Source organism: Hemibagrus wyckioides, linkage group LG07 (genome assembly GCF_019097595.1).
Source record: "Hemibagrus wyckioides isolate EC202008001 linkage group LG07, SWU_Hwy_1.0, whole genome shotgun sequence".
Lineage (NCBI taxonomy): Eukaryota > Metazoa > Chordata > Actinopteri > Siluriformes > Bagridae > Hemibagrus > Hemibagrus wyckioides.
Window position 1 is genome coordinate 26,038,365 of NC_080716.1, and position 21,439 is coordinate 26,059,803.

At 36.8% G+C, this 21,439-nt stretch overlaps 1 protein-coding gene across 1 annotated transcript in view; it reads left to right on the top strand.

Annotated features, from left to right (window-relative positions):
* The window catches only part of LOC131355575 (histamine H3 receptor), a 28,092-nt gene extending 7,390 nt beyond the window's left edge, over nt 1–20,702 (top strand). The window contains exons 2-3 of the mRNA XM_058393940.1: nt 3,815–3,981; nt 17,921–20,702. Of these exons, the coding sequence (XP_058249923.1) occupies nt 3,815–3,981; nt 17,921–18,685 (932 nt within the window). The 3' untranslated portion in view covers nt 18,686–20,702. The remainder of the gene's footprint in view (nt 1–3,814; nt 3,982–17,920) is intronic.
* The last annotated feature ends 737 nt before the right edge of the window (nt 20,703–21,439 follow it).

The window sequence follows — 21,439 nt, forward strand, 5'->3', positions numbered from 1 at the left end:
ATTAGCAAGAGGATCTTCTTACAGAACATGGATGAAATTAGTAAATATGTTTACTAGGCCTAATCGTGTTTGTATTATTGAAAGGAATAAAATATTAATTAAAGAGCATCATGTCATGATTTTTATCCATTTACTCGTGTGGAACATGAACAATGGTCAACTATAGTAACTACAACCAGTTGTTTCCTCTCAGGCCTCCTTCTCTTTCAGTTAATAAGACAAAAAACAATGCTTGTCAGGTTACTGAGAAACTGCAGTCCTGACTTAAAACTGTCCTTTAGTGGAAAATATTTTATTTCGCAGTTTGTATAAAGCTTTGAAACGAACAAAAAGGTGGTTTTGATTATGTCACAAACAGAAAACAGAAATCACACTGACCTATTTGTTGCTCAGGAGCTTTTGGTTGCACAATTCTACAAGACTATAAACAGTTGAAGAAAGGACATTATTTACGTTTACATTATTTACTGTCTAGTGTCTCCCAAATGAGGATGAGGTTCCTCTCTGGGCCTGGTTCCTCTCAAGGTTTCTTCCTCATATCATCTCAGGGAGTTTATCCTCACCACCATCACCTCAGGCTTCTCATTAGGGATGAATGTTAGAGATAAACATTAACTAGCTTAAATTGAAGCTTTATGATTTGTTCTGTTTCTATACTTCTGTAAAGCTGCTTTAACAATGTTCATTGTTTAAAGCACTATACAAATAAATTGAATTGAATTCAGTTGAATATAAAGCGAAAATAGGCCGACTACCAGCTCTGGAACTCACACCAACACATATGTACAGTAACGTTAAACACAATGACAAGGAAACATACTGAAATCCAGACTTACGTAGGAGTGCTGATTAGAGTGATCAGAGAACAGGTGATTATTGGGACATGGCATAGCCATGACAGATTAGTACAGGTTTTAGACAGATGGGTGGGGCTAAAATTAGGGTTAGGGTTAGAGTTATTAATGTGAATGAAATGAAATTGCTTTTAATATTAACTTTTAGATGTATTCATGATGAGGTCAAGTTGATATAAATGTATTTACATCTTTACAGTAAAAAACACAGTCTGTGTTTATACGCAGATATTTTAGGCAAATCAAATGAATTTCTTTCAGAAGCCTATTGTTAATATTATTAATATTTACCATAAATCTCCATGCAGGTTTCATGTCATCTTAACCAAATGAATAACTATACAAGGGACAACATTTGATACACATTAATATAAAATATGCTTAAAACCTTTTGCAATGTCTTCAGTTACAAATAAGACTAGAAGAAATTTTGGTTTTGTGTCTTGCTTTGTACTGGACTCCACATATTGTGCACCTATATGTCCACTTTAATAGGAACACCTCCACACTCGCTTATTTACGCAGTTATCCAATCAGCCAATCATCTGCGCGGTAAATCATGCAGATACAAGTCAAGCGCTTCAGTTAATCTTCACATCAAGCAGAAGAAAGAAAAGGTGCAGTCTCTGTGACCTTTTTGTGACTGGATTTTTTGGTTCCAGATGAGCTAGAAACTGCTTATTTGTGATCAATCTTTCATATAGTTTTTATAGAATGGTGTGAAAAACAAAAAACATTGAGCGTGCAACAGTTCTGTGGGTGGAAACCCATTGTTGATAATAAGAAATTCACCCTCGTAGTTACTCCTAGTAACTCATATAATCACACTTTACAACAATTCTGTGCAGAAAAGCACCACTTTGGAATGATGGTGACATGCTTGTATAGCCCAGGATGTCAGAGTTGTCTCAGAGCAGCAGTATTAATAATCATAAAGCTGGAATTATATTCATTTGCCCGGTAAAATGAATTGGTGTCTGTGACCCAAGAAAAATTCTAGCATATATACTACATATTTTTTTTCATCTTTGAAACTGCTCAAAGGCAGGTGATCCAGTTCAAAGGATTACATGACAATCATTCTTCTATTTATATCTGTCTATTAAAATGATGATTCACTTATAATCTGGATTAGCCTCGGTCTATTTTGATGAATCCGTCATTAATTGGGATCTAAAAACAGTTGTAGAAATAAAAGCTAAAGCATGTGAAGCTATGTGACTAAACTGCATGTCTGGATTGTGTGCTCAAAGCAATTAGGATTTCAAGCATTGCCTTTAAAGACTAATTTAGCATTTATATGCATGCAGACACCTCAGGGCTTAATCACAACACTATACCTGCTGTAAGTCTACCTTCTCTACATTACTGTCACGCTGAGGGGTTTATCATGCATGAGATTGATGCGCCTGATAAAATGCACACTGACTGTTTGCTTTAACAATATTAAAAAAAATATAGATATGTATGATCCTATCCCAGTTTTTCCTCATTTTCTTATGATATTAATACTGATCTCCCAGTTACTGTGCCCACTCTCCACAGGCTTTTTTCTGCTTGTGTTCATGGCATGAAATATTGTGTCAGAAATGTCAAAGCCAATGCAATACTCATCCAGTTTTCACTGCTGGTACTGTCCTAAGGTTTGATTTGGTGCATTGCTGGTATTTATTCAAGAATAACAAGCATCTAGGTGTGTCCAGCTGTGGACTGGGCAAACAACAACAACAAAAAAACACAGGAACAAGACTCCAAGGTTCAAACCTATAACACAACAGGGCTTAAACAGACATATGGCATTCTGTAAAATAATAAAGAAAGTAGCAGAAAATATATAAAAATATAGAACAGTGTCAATTTTCAACTCTTTTTTTTTTACCAGAGCCCAAAGAATGAATGTCTTTGTCATGTCTCACTCCACAGTGGTGCTTAATATGAAGCTCATATGAAAGTAGACACTCAGAGGTTTAAGAATTTGTAGTGTTTCATAAGTATTTTTGTTTGTATCTAGCCTACTAGGGGAAATATTTTCATAGAAAAGTTCCAAAAAAACAAAAATGATCAGGATTTCCATTCTGGCAGCAGACTGGAAGGACAGTGTACTGGTAAAAGGGTTAAATTAACAAGTGCAGCTCTGTGGGGTCCAAGCAACCAAGCCAAGGAGCTTTCAGACGATATTTTAACAGGACTCTTCTTGAGCTACCATCACATAACCTCTACAAAATCATTTAAAAAATACTTTTTATCGTTCTATGTAACATGGCAAGAACTGACCACCGAGGGCAGTGTTGAGTGAAAAAGTGCTTGGACCCCGCAGATCGCAGCTTGTAGATATACCCATGTTGTAAAAGTGACGTGTTAGCAAAACGAAGGCAAATGACCAATTAGTTTGACGTTCAAACGAAACAAAGCTGTTTTCATGGATTTTAATAAAACTCATTGGAGTCTATTGAATGATTATTAGTAATGTGTTTCAGATATGTGTATTAAAGCAGAAATATTCAGAGATGAAGTGAGGTAATGCTAAAACTAACAAAAAAGGTTTCAGGAATCATTTCTTAAATCTGTTGGTGTTGAAATTAATCTATAGTGAACTTATACTGATTTATTTATAAGTTTCTCGAAGCTCCTGGTTACACAACCCCCCTTGACTACATGTAGAAAAGACATCATTTATAATCACACTCTCCGGTGTCACCCAGACGAGTCTGGTTCCTCTCAAGGTTTCCTTCTCATATCGTCTTAGGGAGTTTTTCCTCTCCACTGTTGCCTCATTATGGATAAAAATAAATTTCAGAGACCATTGGTTTGTGAAGTATTTCCTGATTGACTAAAGACAACTCTGCTTAATTAAAACAGTTGCAGATACATATGCAGGAAAATCAGTTCTGGATGGAAACTGATGTCCCCCAGTCTTGAAAAATGTTGCTAAAGTTTGATTTGTTTGCTGTTCTCCACAGGGGCCTTTTGTATTCCAGTTTATTTGCCCTACATCCTGACAGGCAAATGGATGCTGGGCCGAGGGCTGTGTAAGCTCTGGCTGGTGATGGACTATCTCCTCTGCACCGCTTCCGTCTTCAACATCGTCCTCATCAGCTACGACCGTTTCCTCTCTGTCACCAGAGCGGTGAGCTACTTAACACTTCATATTTCTTTTTTCTGCCACACGCTGAACGAGATGGGGCTCACATAAGCAGAAGTGCCTGTTTAATATTAGGAGTGTCAGATAGTTCTTGTATCGAGAATGACTTCATAAATTATGCAAGCTGAATCCAGACAGAAAAAAAAATATTTATAATACCATTCAAAAAAATGTCCTCATAGCGGACTGCAATGAAATGCTATTTTTTAAGGGTCTGGTTGCCTGGATTTGGAAAGGAATAGATCAAAAAGTGTTTGCTAACATACATCAACCCCAACCCTAAAGGATGCATAGATGGCTAATCAAGTGCATAGTTATGAAAATGAGTCATTAGCCATTTCCCACATGACCAAATCAGCTCTTCCTTATTATACTACAACTGCAGTGTGAAGCCATCCAGCTGTAATACACTAGGAGAAAAGCTCTATCTGCCCTCTTCTGCATACACAAGCTCACATATGCACATGATTAGCTAGTGTTGCTGTGATTGACATGTGAATGAGAGCATGCCCCTCCCACCCAGAGAGCATGACCAATTTTGAGCCAACAAAAATATAATTTGTGACTCATGATGATAAGACAAATGTTTTTCAGTCGAGCTGGATATTTTTTCTGTTATCTAAATGTTTGCTGTTTTTACTGTTTTAAAAGTAGCTACTAGCTTAATATACTATATCTCCCAGATCAGCTTTTCTACATGATTTTATAAACACATGAGATCCAGACATGGGACTGTTAGTTCTGGAAATAATTACCCAGTAATCCATAATTCCTATTATCGAAATTCCAGGTAAACGCCTTCATCTTCAAGCGTACAAGGGAGCATTTTCAGTTTACAAAACACTGAAGGAGTGTGTGTGAGGCAGAAAAAACAGCAAGAGAAATGTTTTGACAATGTCATAAGAGGTACAAAACATCATGACCTGCTTTCACACGTGTCTTTGAGAAATCTGACAAGACATGAATATTCTTAGATATAAAATACCAAGTGTCTGTCAAGAACATCAACATCAAGAACATACCTTATTTTTTTCAGATTATTACTGACAGCAACTGTCATTGGTTTACAAAAGGATTGGGTAAAAAAAAAATATATAACAAATGATATCTTTAGCTTCAACATACAGCAAGTTCAACTTATAGTGCAGTTTAGTTATAGTGTGTTTAGAAATAATTCTTACTCAGAATTTTAGTTAATTCTCTCAGAATGACAGTGAATTTATTTAGGTTTTCAGTTAATTCTCTCAGATTTTCAGTCAATTCCCTAAATGTCAGTTAATTCTCTCAGAATTTCAGTTAATTTATTTAGATTCTTAGTTAATTCTCTCAGATTTTCAGTTAATTCACTCAGATTTTTGGTTAATTCTCTGAATTTCTGTTAATTCACTCAATTTTGTGGTTAATTCTTTGAATTTCAGTTAATTGGGTAAGGTGCAATCTTTAGTAAAACTAGACATACAACAGACGTGCACAGGATGACAAGACAAGACAGTGCTTAATGTTTAAGCTATAATGAAATTTTTACATGACAAAAATTACAATTTACGGTCAGTTTTCCATCAGGGTAAAGGATGCCAGAATTAATGGTACAAACTTGTACATTGAACATTCTTGTACTGTTTGCTTCAGTTTAGGACTGATTTTCCTCAGATGAACTTTGACTTGAGAATTCCCAAACTTTGGTTAAATGAAACTAGAAGGCAGGACTGTAAGGCTCCTAATTACTAAGCTGCATTCACACTAAACATTTGCTTTGCTGTCTTTTTATAATGTATAATACTGACATTTATTGTTTCTTGATGTATAAATATCAATTCAACCAAAACATATGTAACATTTCTACTTTTAGCATAGAAACACTTTAGCCATGTCAGCTCAAAATATATAGAATGTATTGTTTGGTATTAGCAAACTGATTTAATTCATAATTTTGACACATTATAAGGGTTAAACAAGTGCAGAAAGGCCAAAGTGTTTTGAGAATCGCAGAAAAAGAAACCAAATCTGTAAGTCTACATTCAGCAAGATAAGAGAATTTAGGATCCTGGTGCAAATGAGTCTGCTTGAAATTAGCATTTGTTAGAAGCAGGCTTCTTGAGCGTGCTGTCAGTCACAGATATGCAGTGACTGTCCTACCTTCTCCTGCAGATATTTACCAAGTCTGTGGCAATCCCAGGCAATATGGCATAACACACCTCAAAGAAGCAAAGAAGCTGAAAAACAATTTACCCCTGAGGGTCAAAATGGGCAGCCGAGTCATCCCACTGACAGAATTTCTATGGGACGTGTTAGACAGAAGCGACAATGCTAAGCAACTGTCAAGTGCTCTAGACCTACAAGAATGTCTGAAGAAGGCACTGGAAAATATGTCAAGTGATTTTCTACTGAAATTACTTAATTACGTGACTAAATGTTACGGCTGTTGCAAAAGCAAATCAAGCACTTTCAGGATTTTTCCTCCTCGCACTGCTTTGTCTGTTGTTGATTTGCACAACATTGGACCCAGACGTTCCTACTTTATCCTTACATATATTTTTTATTTACTTACTGTAGTTACTTATAACTTGCTTTAAGACGAATAACTGAATAAAGCTGAGTTTTAAATGTTTTCGTTATTAAAAACTTGATATTTTTTAATGGAATCATGGGTCTGTCCACAAACTGAAAAGCAACAAACCGGGATTATCCATAATCATAACCATAACAAATATAGAAATATAAAACAAGGCACAGTGGCTTATAATGCCATTTAATTACTATAATTATTAATTTATTATTAATAATATGATAATAATTTTAAAGATTAATTTAAAGATTTTTTTTCTCCTTGAGCCTACTCCATTATCATTGCCCATAATCACGACGCTCCGCCCCCAGGATGTTAACTGGTCTGTAAAGCAGAGTGCATACAAAATGACTAACAGGAGGTTCATCCAATCACTAACAAGCACTCCAGATAGGAAGACAGCTTTCCAAACCGGTTTTTTTTACCGACGTTTTGTTATGGCCACCTTGACAAGGTTATTTGTACAAACACACAATTTTTTAAAAAAGTCACCAAATGCAACTTCCTGTAGCTTGTTAATACTCACCAGCTGTGTTAGCGGTTTGTTTCTGAAAAATGAAATAAAAACACTAGCCCTGTTTTTTAGGCTCTGTTTTTTCACTCGTGCATGCAGCTACAAAGAAAACCACTGAAATCCTCTGAAGTGCTTGATTTCAAATGATAATCTCTAAAGAGTCAGGCGGCAGAGACAGCTGTGTTTATTAAAATTATAAAAGCACAAACAAATCACAATATCCAGGTCAAAAAAACAGTCAAAGGGTAAGACAAACACTAACAAACTAACAAACATTCAAAGAACAAGACTATGATCATCAAACAAGGAGGCTAACATTGATAAAAAAAACTAGCAAAATCCTAGCAAAGAAGTAGCAAACTAGCATGTATAAAGACTTGATAAACAAAGCTGCTTATATAGCGTGTGGTGGGTTTGTGAAACTTGAGCATGGGAGTTGGAGTCCATGGTGGCCATGTTTGGAGGCATACTGTAGGTGCAATCTCAGACATGGTGACACCAAATTCGGGTTGACACGAGACAAAGACACAAACCTGTAGCTGTATACCCAACTGTTTGTGAGCTATGATACTCCAATATGAGAAAAGAAATTCATTAGTAATTAGTAGTCCACTGCCCCACAGTCTCATATCATGTTTTTAGGTGAAATGTTTAGCTTCCAAATTGCTATGAAAAAAATATGTAGAAGAACTTCTTCAGTTTCAGGCTTCTTTAGTTTAGTTTAGTTGTTTAGTTGTTCACCTGCTATGGTGGGGACAGAAGCAGAGTTCCTCATTCTCTTTGTACATTTGTTCATATAATTATGTGTATCAGTGAGTGTAAGTAGTGATCCGAGAGTTTGATTAGCTTGCTTGAGAGGGGGCGTGGCCAGTAAAGGGGGTGGCTAAAAGGGGGTGTGACTCAGATGTGGATTCTGGTAGCTCTCTAAGTAGATGTATTTCTTTGATTGTTAGATATTAAATGGATAAAAATGTTTCTCAAAATAAATGGAAATGGACAGAAATGTAAATCCCCCTACTCATGACTGACGGAGTTGCTAATAAAGATTAAAAATGTAAGCATTTCTACTATCAAATAGATAGATAGATAGATAGATAGATAGATAGATAGATAGATAGATAGATAGATAGATAGATACTTTATTCATCTCAAAGGGAAATTCACAATATATCAGTATAGAAATGCAGATGAACCAGATCCGGTGTGGACAGATTACAAACTTTATGTGATGCTCGAGGTTAAGGTTAAAGATAGAAGACCTGATGGAACTCTTGATAACTCTTGATTACAGTACAGGCAGACAATAGAAGAGCAAACCAGTTACAAGACGGGGGGGTAGGGGGCAGAGACAGGACTACCACCTAAAAACAAAAGCACAAGACAAAAGAACAAGCCTACACAGCTCTCTCACACGTACTGAGAGGAGGGATTTCTGACCCTGAGTCCATGTTGGTTATTAATAGAAAAATAAAAAACCTTTCCATTAAGTGCTCACTAATTTGGAATGTGTGTATCCGTGAGCTGTGTGTGTTTATAAGTGTGTCATGTTAATGTTATGTTAATGTAAGTGACCACCTACTGATCTAATGGACTGGTGTGGGAAGAATCTAAATACAGCGCTGAAATGTGACAAAAGGTTCAAAGCTGTCGTAGGAGCTTCGTCTGAGCCCGTGACCCAGACAAAGTCTGCTTTTGTTTTCTCTCTCTCTCTCTCTCTCTCTCTCTCTCTCTCTCTTTCTTTCTCTCTCTCTCTCTCTCACACACACACACACATACACACTTAACATCAGAACAGTAGATTTGAGCCACACAAGCGTAATCTTCAGCCTTTAATCTGGAAGTGCTCACTGTTTGATCTCACACACTCTGCCTTTATGCGTTCCACTCTACTTCCAATTGTAGCTTCAATCAAAGCGGGCAAAGAGCATCCGAGAGCACTCAACAACACAGAAAAGAAACACGCTGCATGACAGCATGCGGCACGCTGTTTTGTATTTTGTAATGTTAGTGCTGAGACAGAAAACCTGGTTAATGTGTGTAAATGAGGAACATAAAAGAACAGCTCGCTGATCGTAAGTGGGAAACGGTCCGTCTGTCCGCTATTTAAAGGAACGTTATTCGTGCCAGATTTTTTTTTTTTTTTTTTTTTTTTAAATTTCATGCAAGGAACTTGTACTGAGTTTCTGGGAAAGAAGTTAGTGAAGTGGATCATGAAGCAGGCTATAATGAAAAGGGCACTCAGGGGGGGAAAAAATCAAGTTCTGAAATACATGTAATCAGTGGTTTCCTAATATGTGAAAGACTGAGTACTAGCATGCATGCATTTCTCCAGCTTTCTCCAACTTTTTATTTCCAACAAAAATCAGAGCGTGTCTGTGGTGCAGGAGCAATGTGCATCCACCAGACACCCAGGCAGTAAAGCAAACAGGAAACAGACATGAAAGACATCTTGTGTTGATAAAATTACTAATGTTCATATTCCTGCCAAATATGGAGCCTTTGGTGAAGCGGGGGAACATTCTTCACATGCATCTTTTATGAAGCTGAATAAAACAATGAAGCAAATTTAAAGAAGAAATGTTTTATTCATGGAAATCCTGTTAGTTTTCAAAAAAAAAAAAAATTCATATTGTAGAAATGCTCCTGAGTTTGAGTCACTTTACATACTTAGATGCTGACTAATGTAAATATTGGATTGAATTTTAATATATATATATATATATATATATATATATATATATATTATAATTATTATTAAATTGTATTCATGATGAAATTGATTTCTGTCAATTCTAAATCAACTTTTAATTTCAATTATAAATTCAACAAATTTAGTGCAAATCAGTTGTTTCATATAATTGACCCAAAAGAAAGAGATTGAGATTAAATCCATAAGTTAAAACTGCTTTAGCCATTCAATGGTGACAAAATAAATTGAAGAGTTTGTGTGTGTGTGTGTGTGTGAACTGATACTCTGCAGTGTCTGAGCTGCATTACTAGATTTTGTAAACGTCTTCATTTCATTTTGTTGTTTGTTCAGTGTGTTTTTGCTGTGTTCTCTGGGAGCGTTCCCTTTTATGGAGTTTTGTGCAAGAGAGAAATGCAAATGTGCCTAAAAACACTTAAATCATCATCTACACTCAAATATCAGCGAAACTTTGGGGAATTTTTTCGTTAGCTTGACCTAGGAAAAGATTTACACACACCTTGATAAATGAGGTCCTAACACATTTACTGCGTGTCAAACAGCTGAAATACCATATTATTTCCCAGGACGTCTCAGTCGCCTCAGTCTATCAAAACACTGGGTTTGGGGAGCAGTATTCCCAGTTGGGTGATAAATCGTGTTGTTATCGAGGCTCAAATTCAAAACTCTACAGATCAGCAACTGGTTTATTACATCAGAGGTTCGGCAATTTAAGAGAATTCTTAGTATATCCATAAACTGTAATATGCAGAAGCACATAGTTGTGTTTAATGTGTTTCATAATAGTATAAAGAGTCTAAATATCACAAACATTTTGTGATTTCAGTAAGATTCCATCTGTGTATTTGGGTCAAAAATAATAATTGGAGTGTACTATGGTATTATTATTATTAGGTTGGCTTGGAAAAGCCAAGTGGAATTCCAAAATTACTATAATATACACATTTTTGACATTCTATCTATCTATCTATCTATCTATCTATCTATCTATCTATCTATCTATCTATCTATCTATCTATCTATCTATCTATCTATCTATCTATCTATCATTATTTTAAAGAAGAATTACAACCACAGCATATTCGAGCTGATGTTGATTAACAATTACATTTCATAATAGCTATATATCTATCTATGCACCCATTGACCAACCCTCAAAACAAGTGGAAAGTCAAAATTCCCAAAACATGGACATGTGACATTTCAGCACAGTGTGGAGAACTGCGTGATGTGTATTCTATTCACCTTACGTGACTTCACATGCACGGAGAACTGGGTTACATGTATTCTGGTGATCTCACAAGCACATATCTCCTTGCCACAAAAGTATCCACACCCCCCATCTGTCCACTCACCTCCAAAAAGCCTCATGACTACTTGCTTCGTATAGCTGTAAACATAGATTTTCATATTTGAGTTTTGCTAGCTCGACTCTTCACACAGAAAAAACCTTATGATGTTAAAGTCACAGGTTTTTATGCAAACACAGATGTTGCCCATCATCTCACATCTGTGGAATGTTTTATTGACATGAAGTGTCTTGTGAAACCTTTGGAAGTGATGAATCGATGAATGCCAAACATGTGTAACAGTGTTTATGATGAAATAGTCCCAGAGGATGACAGAATTGTGAAATTACTTTTGCCATAACTAGAGGTGGAGACTGAAATATTGGATTAATATGTACAGTACAGCACACTTTAACTGACTGACTTTGATATATAAATGTATTAGAAAGCCTTCTTCAGTTAAAGGTTCTATATAGTTCCACTTTACTTATTTTTTTTTTCAACGTGGATATGTCATTCATATTGTTACTTTTTGTTCCTTTTTCATTCTTGATTGATTTAATCTTACCATCATATGATCAGTAGACTGAATCTCATCCTCAGAACCTTGTTCTCTTGGGTACTTTTATAGAATGTGTAGATTTTGACTTTCTTTCTACTTTTTCTTTACTAACAAAAGGGAAACTCTTTTTTTTAATAGGATCTGCTTAGGACCTTTAAGGGTTCTTCTAGAGGGACAAACCAAATACGTACTACAGTAGATGGAGAGATATGATTACAGTATGATTACATTTACATTTCTGGCATTTGGCAGACGGCCTTTTCCAGAGCGACGTACAAAAGTGCTTTGAAGTCTCTATCAATGAATACATTAACAGTGGTTCGCTAGGTTACAGACTTAGGATACCATCAGCCAAAAACTCTCTACTGTAGTGAGGAATTCTAGCACTTTTTTTAGAATAAATACATAAAATAAACAGGGAAAATAAGTGCTAGTTTAAGTGTTACAGGAAGAGGTAGGTCTTCACCTGTTGTTTGAAGATGGTCAGTGATCGGACATCTGGAGGAAGTTTATTCCACCATCTTGGTGCCAGAACAGAGAAAAGGGGTTAATTACTGTTTACTGGGGTCAATTGGTTAAATAATTGTTTTTAAAACTCTTTTTTTACCAGTACACTGCCGTTCCACTTATTGGAAATGGACTTATGTGACATTATTCAATCAGTATACACAAAAAAATGAGCTGTGAGTCTGATATAAAATGAGTCTCAGGACTCTGTTGGCTTTCAGTGTGAGATGTGAGAAACCTTACACAGAATTTTAGTGGTTGAAGATAAAATTTGAGCTGCCTGTGAACAAGCACTTGCAGCATCTCAGAGAGCAGAAATGGGTTTGATATCAACATTTACATTGAAACATGTGTGAACCATTTGTTTTTTTTTTTGTGTGGATCTTTTCTATGAAAATATTACTCTTAGTAGGCTAGGGAAAAACTGAAATATTTATGAAAACCTATAAATACTTAAAGCTCTGAATGTCTACTTTCATATGAGCTTCATATTAATCACCACTGTGGAGTGGAATATGACAAAGACATGCAATGCTGAACACGGACACAACAAAACAGGAGCAAATTCTTTTTATTTTTTGGCCTCCTGGAAAAAGAATTAAGTATGACATTTAATGTCATGTAACACCACATGGAAACAGTATAAAAATAGCCGCAGTTTTCACATAGTATGTCTGTACTTGGAGGCTATTTATAGGTGGTAGTTCTCCAGTGGTTTTTCCATTCATTATATAGAGGGAGTTATATGGATACAGATGGACTACATTCAGAAAATGTCATAAGTTGATAAAATGAGTAAAGTTGAGCAAATGAACTCACAGCTCACTTGATAGACTATATTGGTGTAGCATGACATCAGTACTGGTATTGTTGCTGCCTCAAAGCAGAAAAGCAGCAGGGGCCTTGGTTTGATCCTATAACTGAGTTATTAATTAGGTTTCTTATATGTTTTCTGGCTTTCTACCACCTCAAAAACATGCTAGTTTGTAGACTAGCTACCCGAGATAGCTACATGGAGGTCATAGTTAAATGTCTCCTCAGCATCCCATTCAAGGTGTATTCCCACATCATGCCTAGTATTCCTGGGACTCCTGGTTCATCATTACTGAAGTGTCCGATTTCCACCTAGTACATGAGCACCATGTTCTAAACTGGTGCAGATGGCATTGTAGCCCTTTGTGGTGACAACATAATAAATTCCGATGCCATTCCACTTCCTCAGCTATAAAAGGTCAGGTAAGCATGACCAATAAGAATGATCAGTCAGACACATCTGCAGAGGTAGCATCATCAGGTAACACTCAGACCCGCAGTGCACGAAGCAGCTGCCGCTCTTTAATACGGTCATTAGGAGGAGCTCTTGTGCGTGAGTGCTCGAATTCAAGAGCTCTCCAATCAACAGCTTGAGATTTTACTTTCCTTGTGTGGGCGTATATGTGGGTGTGTTACTTTTACATATATATTTATGGCACGTTCACCATAAATACATGACAGATCTTTTTATCTATGATGCATTTTATCCTGTTTACTGGATTAGTGCTCAGTCATGCAGATTCAGTATTAATCACATTTGGATCAAAATTTTAATAGCTTTTCGGCTCATCCTGTAAAGGATATCGTGATAAGGGTTAGAAAGCAGGTTGCTTATTGTCTTGTAGAAGCACATTAGTGTTTTAACCTTCTTCTCTACAGCATGCTGACAAAAACGGCAGTGTTGTCTTTATCAAAGAATAAAATGGAATAATTTTTATCTGCTTATAATTACATCGAATATCGTCAGTGCCATGAATTCACTCAGGAATCACACAGGGATTTTTCCAGTTCAATTCATGCACTCATCTTATGGTAACGTATCTTTTTTTGGGCTGTGCGTTGAACTGTGACGTGTGTTATAACAATGATTTTTCTCGATGCACTTTATGCATTATCAAGTATCACATGTTACAGTCGAACACTCGCAAAATAAATTTCTTTTTAACTCTTAGGTTATAGCAACTATAAACATACACTGCCCATCCAAAAAAAAAAAGTCACACACTCTAATATTTCATCGGACCGCCTTTAGCTTGATTACGGGACGCATTTGCCATGGCATTGTTTCGATAAGCTTCTGCAATGTCACAACATTTATTCCCGTCCAGAGTTACATTAACATTTCGCCAACATCTTGTATTGATGATGGGAGAGTCGGAGGGGAAAGTCTTCTCAGGCACATCCCAAAGATTCTCAATGGCTGTTGAAAGTCTGGACTCTGTGGTGGCCAATCCATGTGTGAAAATGATGTCTCATGCTCCCTGAACCACTCTTTCACAGTTTGAGCCCGATGAATCCTGGCATTGTCATCTTGGAATATGCCTGTACCATTAGGGAAGAAAAAATCCATTGATGGAATAACCTGGCCATTCAGTATATTCAGGTAGTCAGCTGACCTCATTCTTTGGGCACATAATGTTGCTGAACCTAGACCTGACCAACTGCAGCAACCCCAGATCATAGCACTGTCCCCACAGGCTTGTACGGTAGGCACTGGGCGTGATGGGTGCATCACTTCATCCACCTCTCTTCTTAACCTGATGCACCCATCACTCTGGAACAGGGTAGATCTGGACTCATCAGTCCACATGACCTTTCATTGCTCCAGAGTCCAATCTTTATGATCCCTAGCAAATTGAAGCCTTTATTTCCGATTAGCAGTGATAAGTGGTTTTCTTAAGGCTATACAGCTGTTTAGTCCCAATCCCTTGGGACTAAACTAAAATTGTTTAGTCCCAATTCCCTTTGCAATGTGTGTGTGTGTGGAAATGCTCTTACTTTCACTATTAAACAAAGCTGTGAGTTCTAGTGTTTTTTTTTTGTTTTTTTTTACGATTTGATTTCACCAAACGTTTAAGTGATCGCCGTGAATGTTAAGTGAATGAAAAAATCATTCAAGATTTTTTTCCGACCACATTTCTTTCTTGAAGATGATGGTTCCCCACAATCCTTCCACTTTTTAATAATGTGTTGGACAGTTCTTAACCCAACTTTTAGTAGTTTCAGCAATCTCCTTAGATGTTTTCTTTTCTTGATGCATGCCAATAATTTGACCCTTCTGAAACAGATTAACATCTCTTTCCACGACCACAGGGTGTGTCATGGTTGTTTAAGAAATGAGAAACTACTCTTTGCATCAGTTAGGGTTAAATAACTTGTTGCTAGCTGAAACATAATCATCCATGCAGTAATTATCCAATGGGACGCTCTTACCTATTTGCTCAGATAAATCCAGGCGGTGACTTTTTTTTTGGACGGGCAGTGTACGTTCCCTCACCAGCTTTACTTGAAGATAATAAGAATGAACTAAAATCTTGTCATAACTGAGAAATCAGAAAGCATGAAATCTTCTGTTCCATTTTAGCAAATTGAAGAAAAGTTACAGTTTTAAGTCCTACTGGTACAAAGTGGACACTCCTTTAAAAAACCATACATAAATAATAAACATATCCTAATAGAAAACAATACATCAGTTAATTTGCAATTTGTAAATTGCAAATGATATTTTCTAATATTTGTAAAAAAAAAAAAAAAAAAAATCTCCTAATTGTGGATGTATAGATTGTGACAGTTTAAATGAAAATGCAAATCGCGTATTAAAATATACCATGTGATATGCATTTTCATTACAAAACCTATTGTTTGGAAAATACTTCCACAGATAGTGTTTGAGAATGAAACCAATTAGAAACCAAAATGAATATAAATTAAATATTGCTTTGCCTCCCGTTTATTGACAGTAGAGCATTTCTCATAATTTAACCCACGTTTCTTAGCGTGACAAAAGCTGCTTTTCCTTTTGTTTTGTTTTGACTTCATGTTCTGTGCTTTTGCCTGTTACGGCTAATTGCATTTGTTTAGGTTTCTGTCATGTCTCCGCCCTCCTGTCCTGTCACTGGTGTTTTACCTCACTGTCCTCAAGTGCCCCATGTTATTGTGTTCTATGTTATTGACCCTGCTGTGGAAATTTTCAGAAAATAGCACACTGGTAGGGACAGGCAAGAGTAAAAAGGTACACGCAACGCTGTCCAAGAAAATCTCAAAGAAGAAGTTTTTATAAGCATGACACAGATGACCTCTAACAAAAAATTTCTGGTCACAAACAACTTCTAGTCACATTCAAAGAACTTCAGAACTTCTTCCTTTAATATTTATCATCACAATTCCCTCCTTTTTGTTTCCTGTTTTCTACATTTTAGATTATGAATATTTTGTGTTTTGACTCCTGGTTTGGACAGTATGATGATTCGATTTGTCCTTATAAACACCACTGCCCTGAGTAAAAACACATGCACTGTGTATTCAATCCGAGAGTGTTACAGAACAGTCCACTTACTCACACTATAGATCTGTAAGAGCCTATAGGGTATAATTTGCATTGTCAGGGAAGTGCTTCTGCTTTCTGAAGGCCAACACAGAGAGAATGAAGAGAAGTGCTTCCCACAGGCCAGTCAAGCCCTCAACTAGAACAATTTATGACTAAAACTTGGACTTCTATGGAATTTTATACACAACACTGATACCTCAGCCAGATTTTTTTCTTTAGAAAATATGGCATATCCTGCACTAATTTCTTACTCTTGCACACATCTGCACTTCACATCTGCACATTCACAGTACTCTTACTGTTCTGCCACTCATCTATATCTATATTCATATATATGTGTATATATATATATATATATATATATATATATATATATTTTTTTTTTTTCCCCATGCTTGACCAGATATAATACCTTTTCAATTTTTATTGTAATTGTTCTATTCTATTCTATTCTATTCTATTCTATTCTATTCTATTCTATTCTATTCTATTCTATTCTATTGTATTTCTATTTTTCTTTTCCTATTTAATTCTTCTTCTGTCACTGCATGTAATGCTGTATTTGGTTATGCATCTGACAAATAAATTTTGAATTTGAAATCACAGGCAATTTAAAGTCATCTGCGAGTGGGGAGAACGTTTCATTACCTTCAGACTTTGCTGTGTTTTTTACACCATATACTGTCAGAAAATACCCCATTAAGGGGTGGGGCATGGAGGGTGCTTTAGTTGGCAGTAACCAATATGTGACCAAGGCATTTTCTCAGATTTTGTTGCCTATTCCTAGGACATGGCTTTTGGAAATATTCATAAAACAATACAGTGTTATTTAGCTCTATACAATACATGTATCAATACAACAAATATGTCCTTTATTATCTTATTTATACAGTCGTCCTGTAATAATCACTAAAGAGCTCATAAACACTCCTCCCCTTTCCTGCCATTGGTGTGCTACATTTTGTGTCCATGTGTTAAGCCTGTTATTCATTTCATGACGTTATTCACTGTTATTCACTAACATTTACATGTTCACTTCTGATCTAATTCTAAATTCATCAGACAGTTATTAGCTGAATCAGCTGCTTTGGATGTGGGTTGACACTAAATTTGGGTTGTTTTGTTTAGCTTTAACCCTCATGAACTGTTCCACTACCTGGAAATGGATGCACTCATTGACTCATTGACGCATCTGACCCCAGCTTCCCCTAACAAGCTGGGAAATGTGAAGAAAAGAATTTCACACTGCTGTAATGTATAATTTGACAAATAATGCCTTCTTCATTTTCTTAACAGTGACCATGACTTTAAATACTTAAAAGCTAGACCTATCATGCCGGAGGTATTGTTTTTTATGCTGTTTATATATTGCATTATTTATTAACTCGTACGTGTTTCTGCTCTCGTTCATGATTTTAGGTGTCGTATCGGGCGAGGCAAGGGATGACCCGCAGTGCCTTAGCCAAAATGGCTGCCGTGTGGGTTCTGGCTTTCCTCTTGTATGGCCCGGCCATCTTACTGTGGGAAGCGGTAACGGGAGAGAGCCATGTCCCTGAAGATGAGTGCTTTGCTGAGTTCTTCCACACTTGGTACTTCCTGCTGTCTGCCTCCACACTCGAGTTCTTTTTCCCCTTCCTCTCTGTGGCTTTCTTCAACCTCAGCATATACCTCAGCATCCGTGAGAGGAGACTCCGCTACCAGCAAGACTCGTGCTTGCCCAAGATCCGTGGCATGACATCCCCCAAGCGAGAGAGGCTTCGCTTGGTCTCCTACATCTGCCGCGGCTCTCTCGTGACGAAGAAGACGAAGGCGGAAACAGAAAGTGATAACTGTTCGTCTCCTGCAGGACGCCCTGACACACGGAGTATACGAAGCACTCAATGTACACGCCTGATTCAGGACAAGAAGATCGCAAAGTCTTTAGCAGTGATTGTGTGTGTGTTTGCTGTGTGCTGGGCGCCGTACACACTGCTGATGATCATACGCGCTGCCTGCAGGGGACACTGTGTTTCGCACCACTGGTACGAAGTGACATTTTGGCTGCTGTGGCTCAACTCTGCCATCAACCCTTTCCTGTATCCTCTGTGCCACAGCAGCTTCCGCAGAGCTTTTGCAAAGATCCTGTGCCCCAAGCAACGGACCACTGAAGCACCATCAGATAATGCGTCCAACAACCAGAGATAGTCTAGTTTGCTCCAATAGTTTTGTGACAGACTATTCATATTTGGTAACTTATTAGGGTTTGGGTGGACCTTATCCACTCTCTTACACCTAGGGCAGTAGTGAATGGTCAACGATAAAGGGTTACTCTGGGTTACTGATCAGAAGGTCAGGATTTCAAGCCCCAGCACTGCCAAGCTGCCCCTGTTGTCACTTGAGCAAAGCCCTTAACCCTCTCTGCCCCAGGGGCATCGTATCAAGGCTGACCCTGTGCTCAGACCCCAGCTTCCTAAGCTGAGATATGTGAAGAAAAGAATTTCCCTGAGCTGTAATGTGATGTATATGTGACAAATAAAGGCTTCTTCTTCTTTTAATCCACTTTCTGGCATGTTTTTGCTCGGAGAGGAAACTGGACAACTCAGAAGGAACCCACAGAGAACCCAAACCTCGGAACCTTGAAAGGACCAACTCTACCCGTTTCTTCTACAGCAAACCTAAAAACCCATTCATTAAACACAGAAACACTGCAACAGTAACCAGATTCAATTATACAATATAAAATCACAGACATCCGGTACATTTTACCAGATTTTAAACCATGGAGAGTTTCTACTTTTAAACAGCTGACAATGATAATCAGCTAAACTTTTGCATGACTTTTACATGAATCTCAATCATCTTACAGTTCTAAGGCATTTCAAACTACATTTCTTACAGGATATGACATTACAACATGGGATGACCAAATGTGCAGCCTTGCTTTTTGCTTCAGATCAGTGACTGAGGTTAATTTGTAACACAAATTGAATTATTCTGATCTCACCAGGTCATGTGATGTCAAATTCCCAGAATTAAATTCTACACTGTGGATTTCTCTGGCTCTCATAAAAACAAATCCCTGAAGACTTACTGCAACTGCACTTTATTCAGGTATAAACTGTTGCTGATTAAAAACACATGACACTCATTCTCTTTTCAGTTTTTTGGACACATGGTCTTCTCCAAAAAAACAACACAAAAAAAAGAATAGGAAAAAAAGCAATTATTATATTATTAGTATTGTTTTCTTTTTGGGAATAATTAATAAATTTGGTGGCCCAGAAGTGCAAAACACATTAAGAAACTCAAAACGCTAGAGCAAATTTAGAAACACAACAACATTACACCAGAACAGAAAGTCTAGGTCCTTAATGCAATGCACAGATCCTTTCCTGATTGGATGTGGCGTATGATTATCACAAAGAAAACGAATTTACAATTTGTTTACTAGCTAAAAAAATACGAAATGTGAAGTTTGATCTTTCATTAATATCATATGAAAACTCTGGAGTAAAAAAAAATAAACATGAATAAAAGCAGCAGTCGATTTATTTAGGCTGTAAACGTCATCCCGCTTTTAGTTTTCTACCGTTTCTCAGATTGACACATGCCGTAGCCAATCAGCAACAAGGCTGTGATGTTCAGTGAGGACCTCTCCTTTCTGTTTACAGTTATTTTTGAAGTGTTCCTGAATTTAATGCCATTTTTGTGGCTTGTTGTTGTGGTGTCAGCTTAGTTGTGTTTTTGTTTGTCTCTTCTGAGTTGTGACTGTGTGTGTTTATGTTTTCTGAGTTGTGACTGTGTGTGTTTATGTTTTCTGAGTTGTGACTGTGTGTGTTTATGTTTTCTGAGTTGTGACTGTGTGTGTGTTTATGTTTTCTGAGTTGTGACTGTGTGTGTTTATGTTTTCTGAGTTGTGACTGTGTGTGTGTTTATGTTTTCTGAGTTGTGACTGTGTGTGTTTATGTTTTCTGAGTTGTGACTGTGTGTGTTTATGTTTTCTGAGTTGTGACTGTGTATGTTTGTTGTGTTTTAAGATTTGTTGTTGTTTTTTGTGGTTATTGTTGCATTTTGTCATTTACTGCTGTATGTTTAGTTTTGTTATGTTTTCTCTTTGATTTGCTGTTTTGTTTTGATTAACTGCTGTGTTTCTGAGTTTGCTAATGTGTTAATAAAATGTTTTGTCTCCCGATTTGCCTTTTTTTGCTGTGTTTCTGAGTTTGATCAGTTTTGTTGTTATGTCTTGATTTGCTTTTCTTTCTTTTTTTTTTAGTTATGTTTTCTAATCTGATTTTGTGTTTTTTGTTGTTGTTATGTCTTCTGATTTGTTGTGTTTTTTGTTTTGTTTTGTTTCTTCTGTCTTCTGATTTGACCTTGTGTTTTTGTGTTGTCGTTATGTCTCCTAATTTGCCTGTTCTCTTTTTAGTTTTCTTGCTCATGCATTTAGTTTGGTTTGTTAATGTTTTTTGCACTTACAGAACACTATGTAAAGCATAAGGCAGGCCTAGTGTAAAATAATGCATAACTGACCCAGATGTACAGTATATTCACTCTCTGTGAAGTGTTTTAGGAAGAAGAGTCCTGAATGTGTTAAACCTCGCTCTGTGTTTATATCTCCACCTTGTGGCGTTGTGATGTTCGTGTACTGTACTGACTCTGTTCATGCTGTACATTCGCCTGAATGATGCTTTGCTATGTAAACTCTGTATATACACAGTATTATCGTGGAATCAGTGTATTTACTGAATTATTTGTGCTATAAAGTCTTGTGCAGTACATTTCACCAGACTTCTGAACTTCTTCAGCGCTTTTAGTTGAATAAAGATCAATTTGGAAGACTATGATGAATATTAAAGGTTGAATATTTTAAGTGAATTTGGTATTGAGGTTTTTTTTTTTTTTACATGGTTATGTGAGCTTATCTTATCTATTATTTCAGACTCACCGTTGTTCATGGAG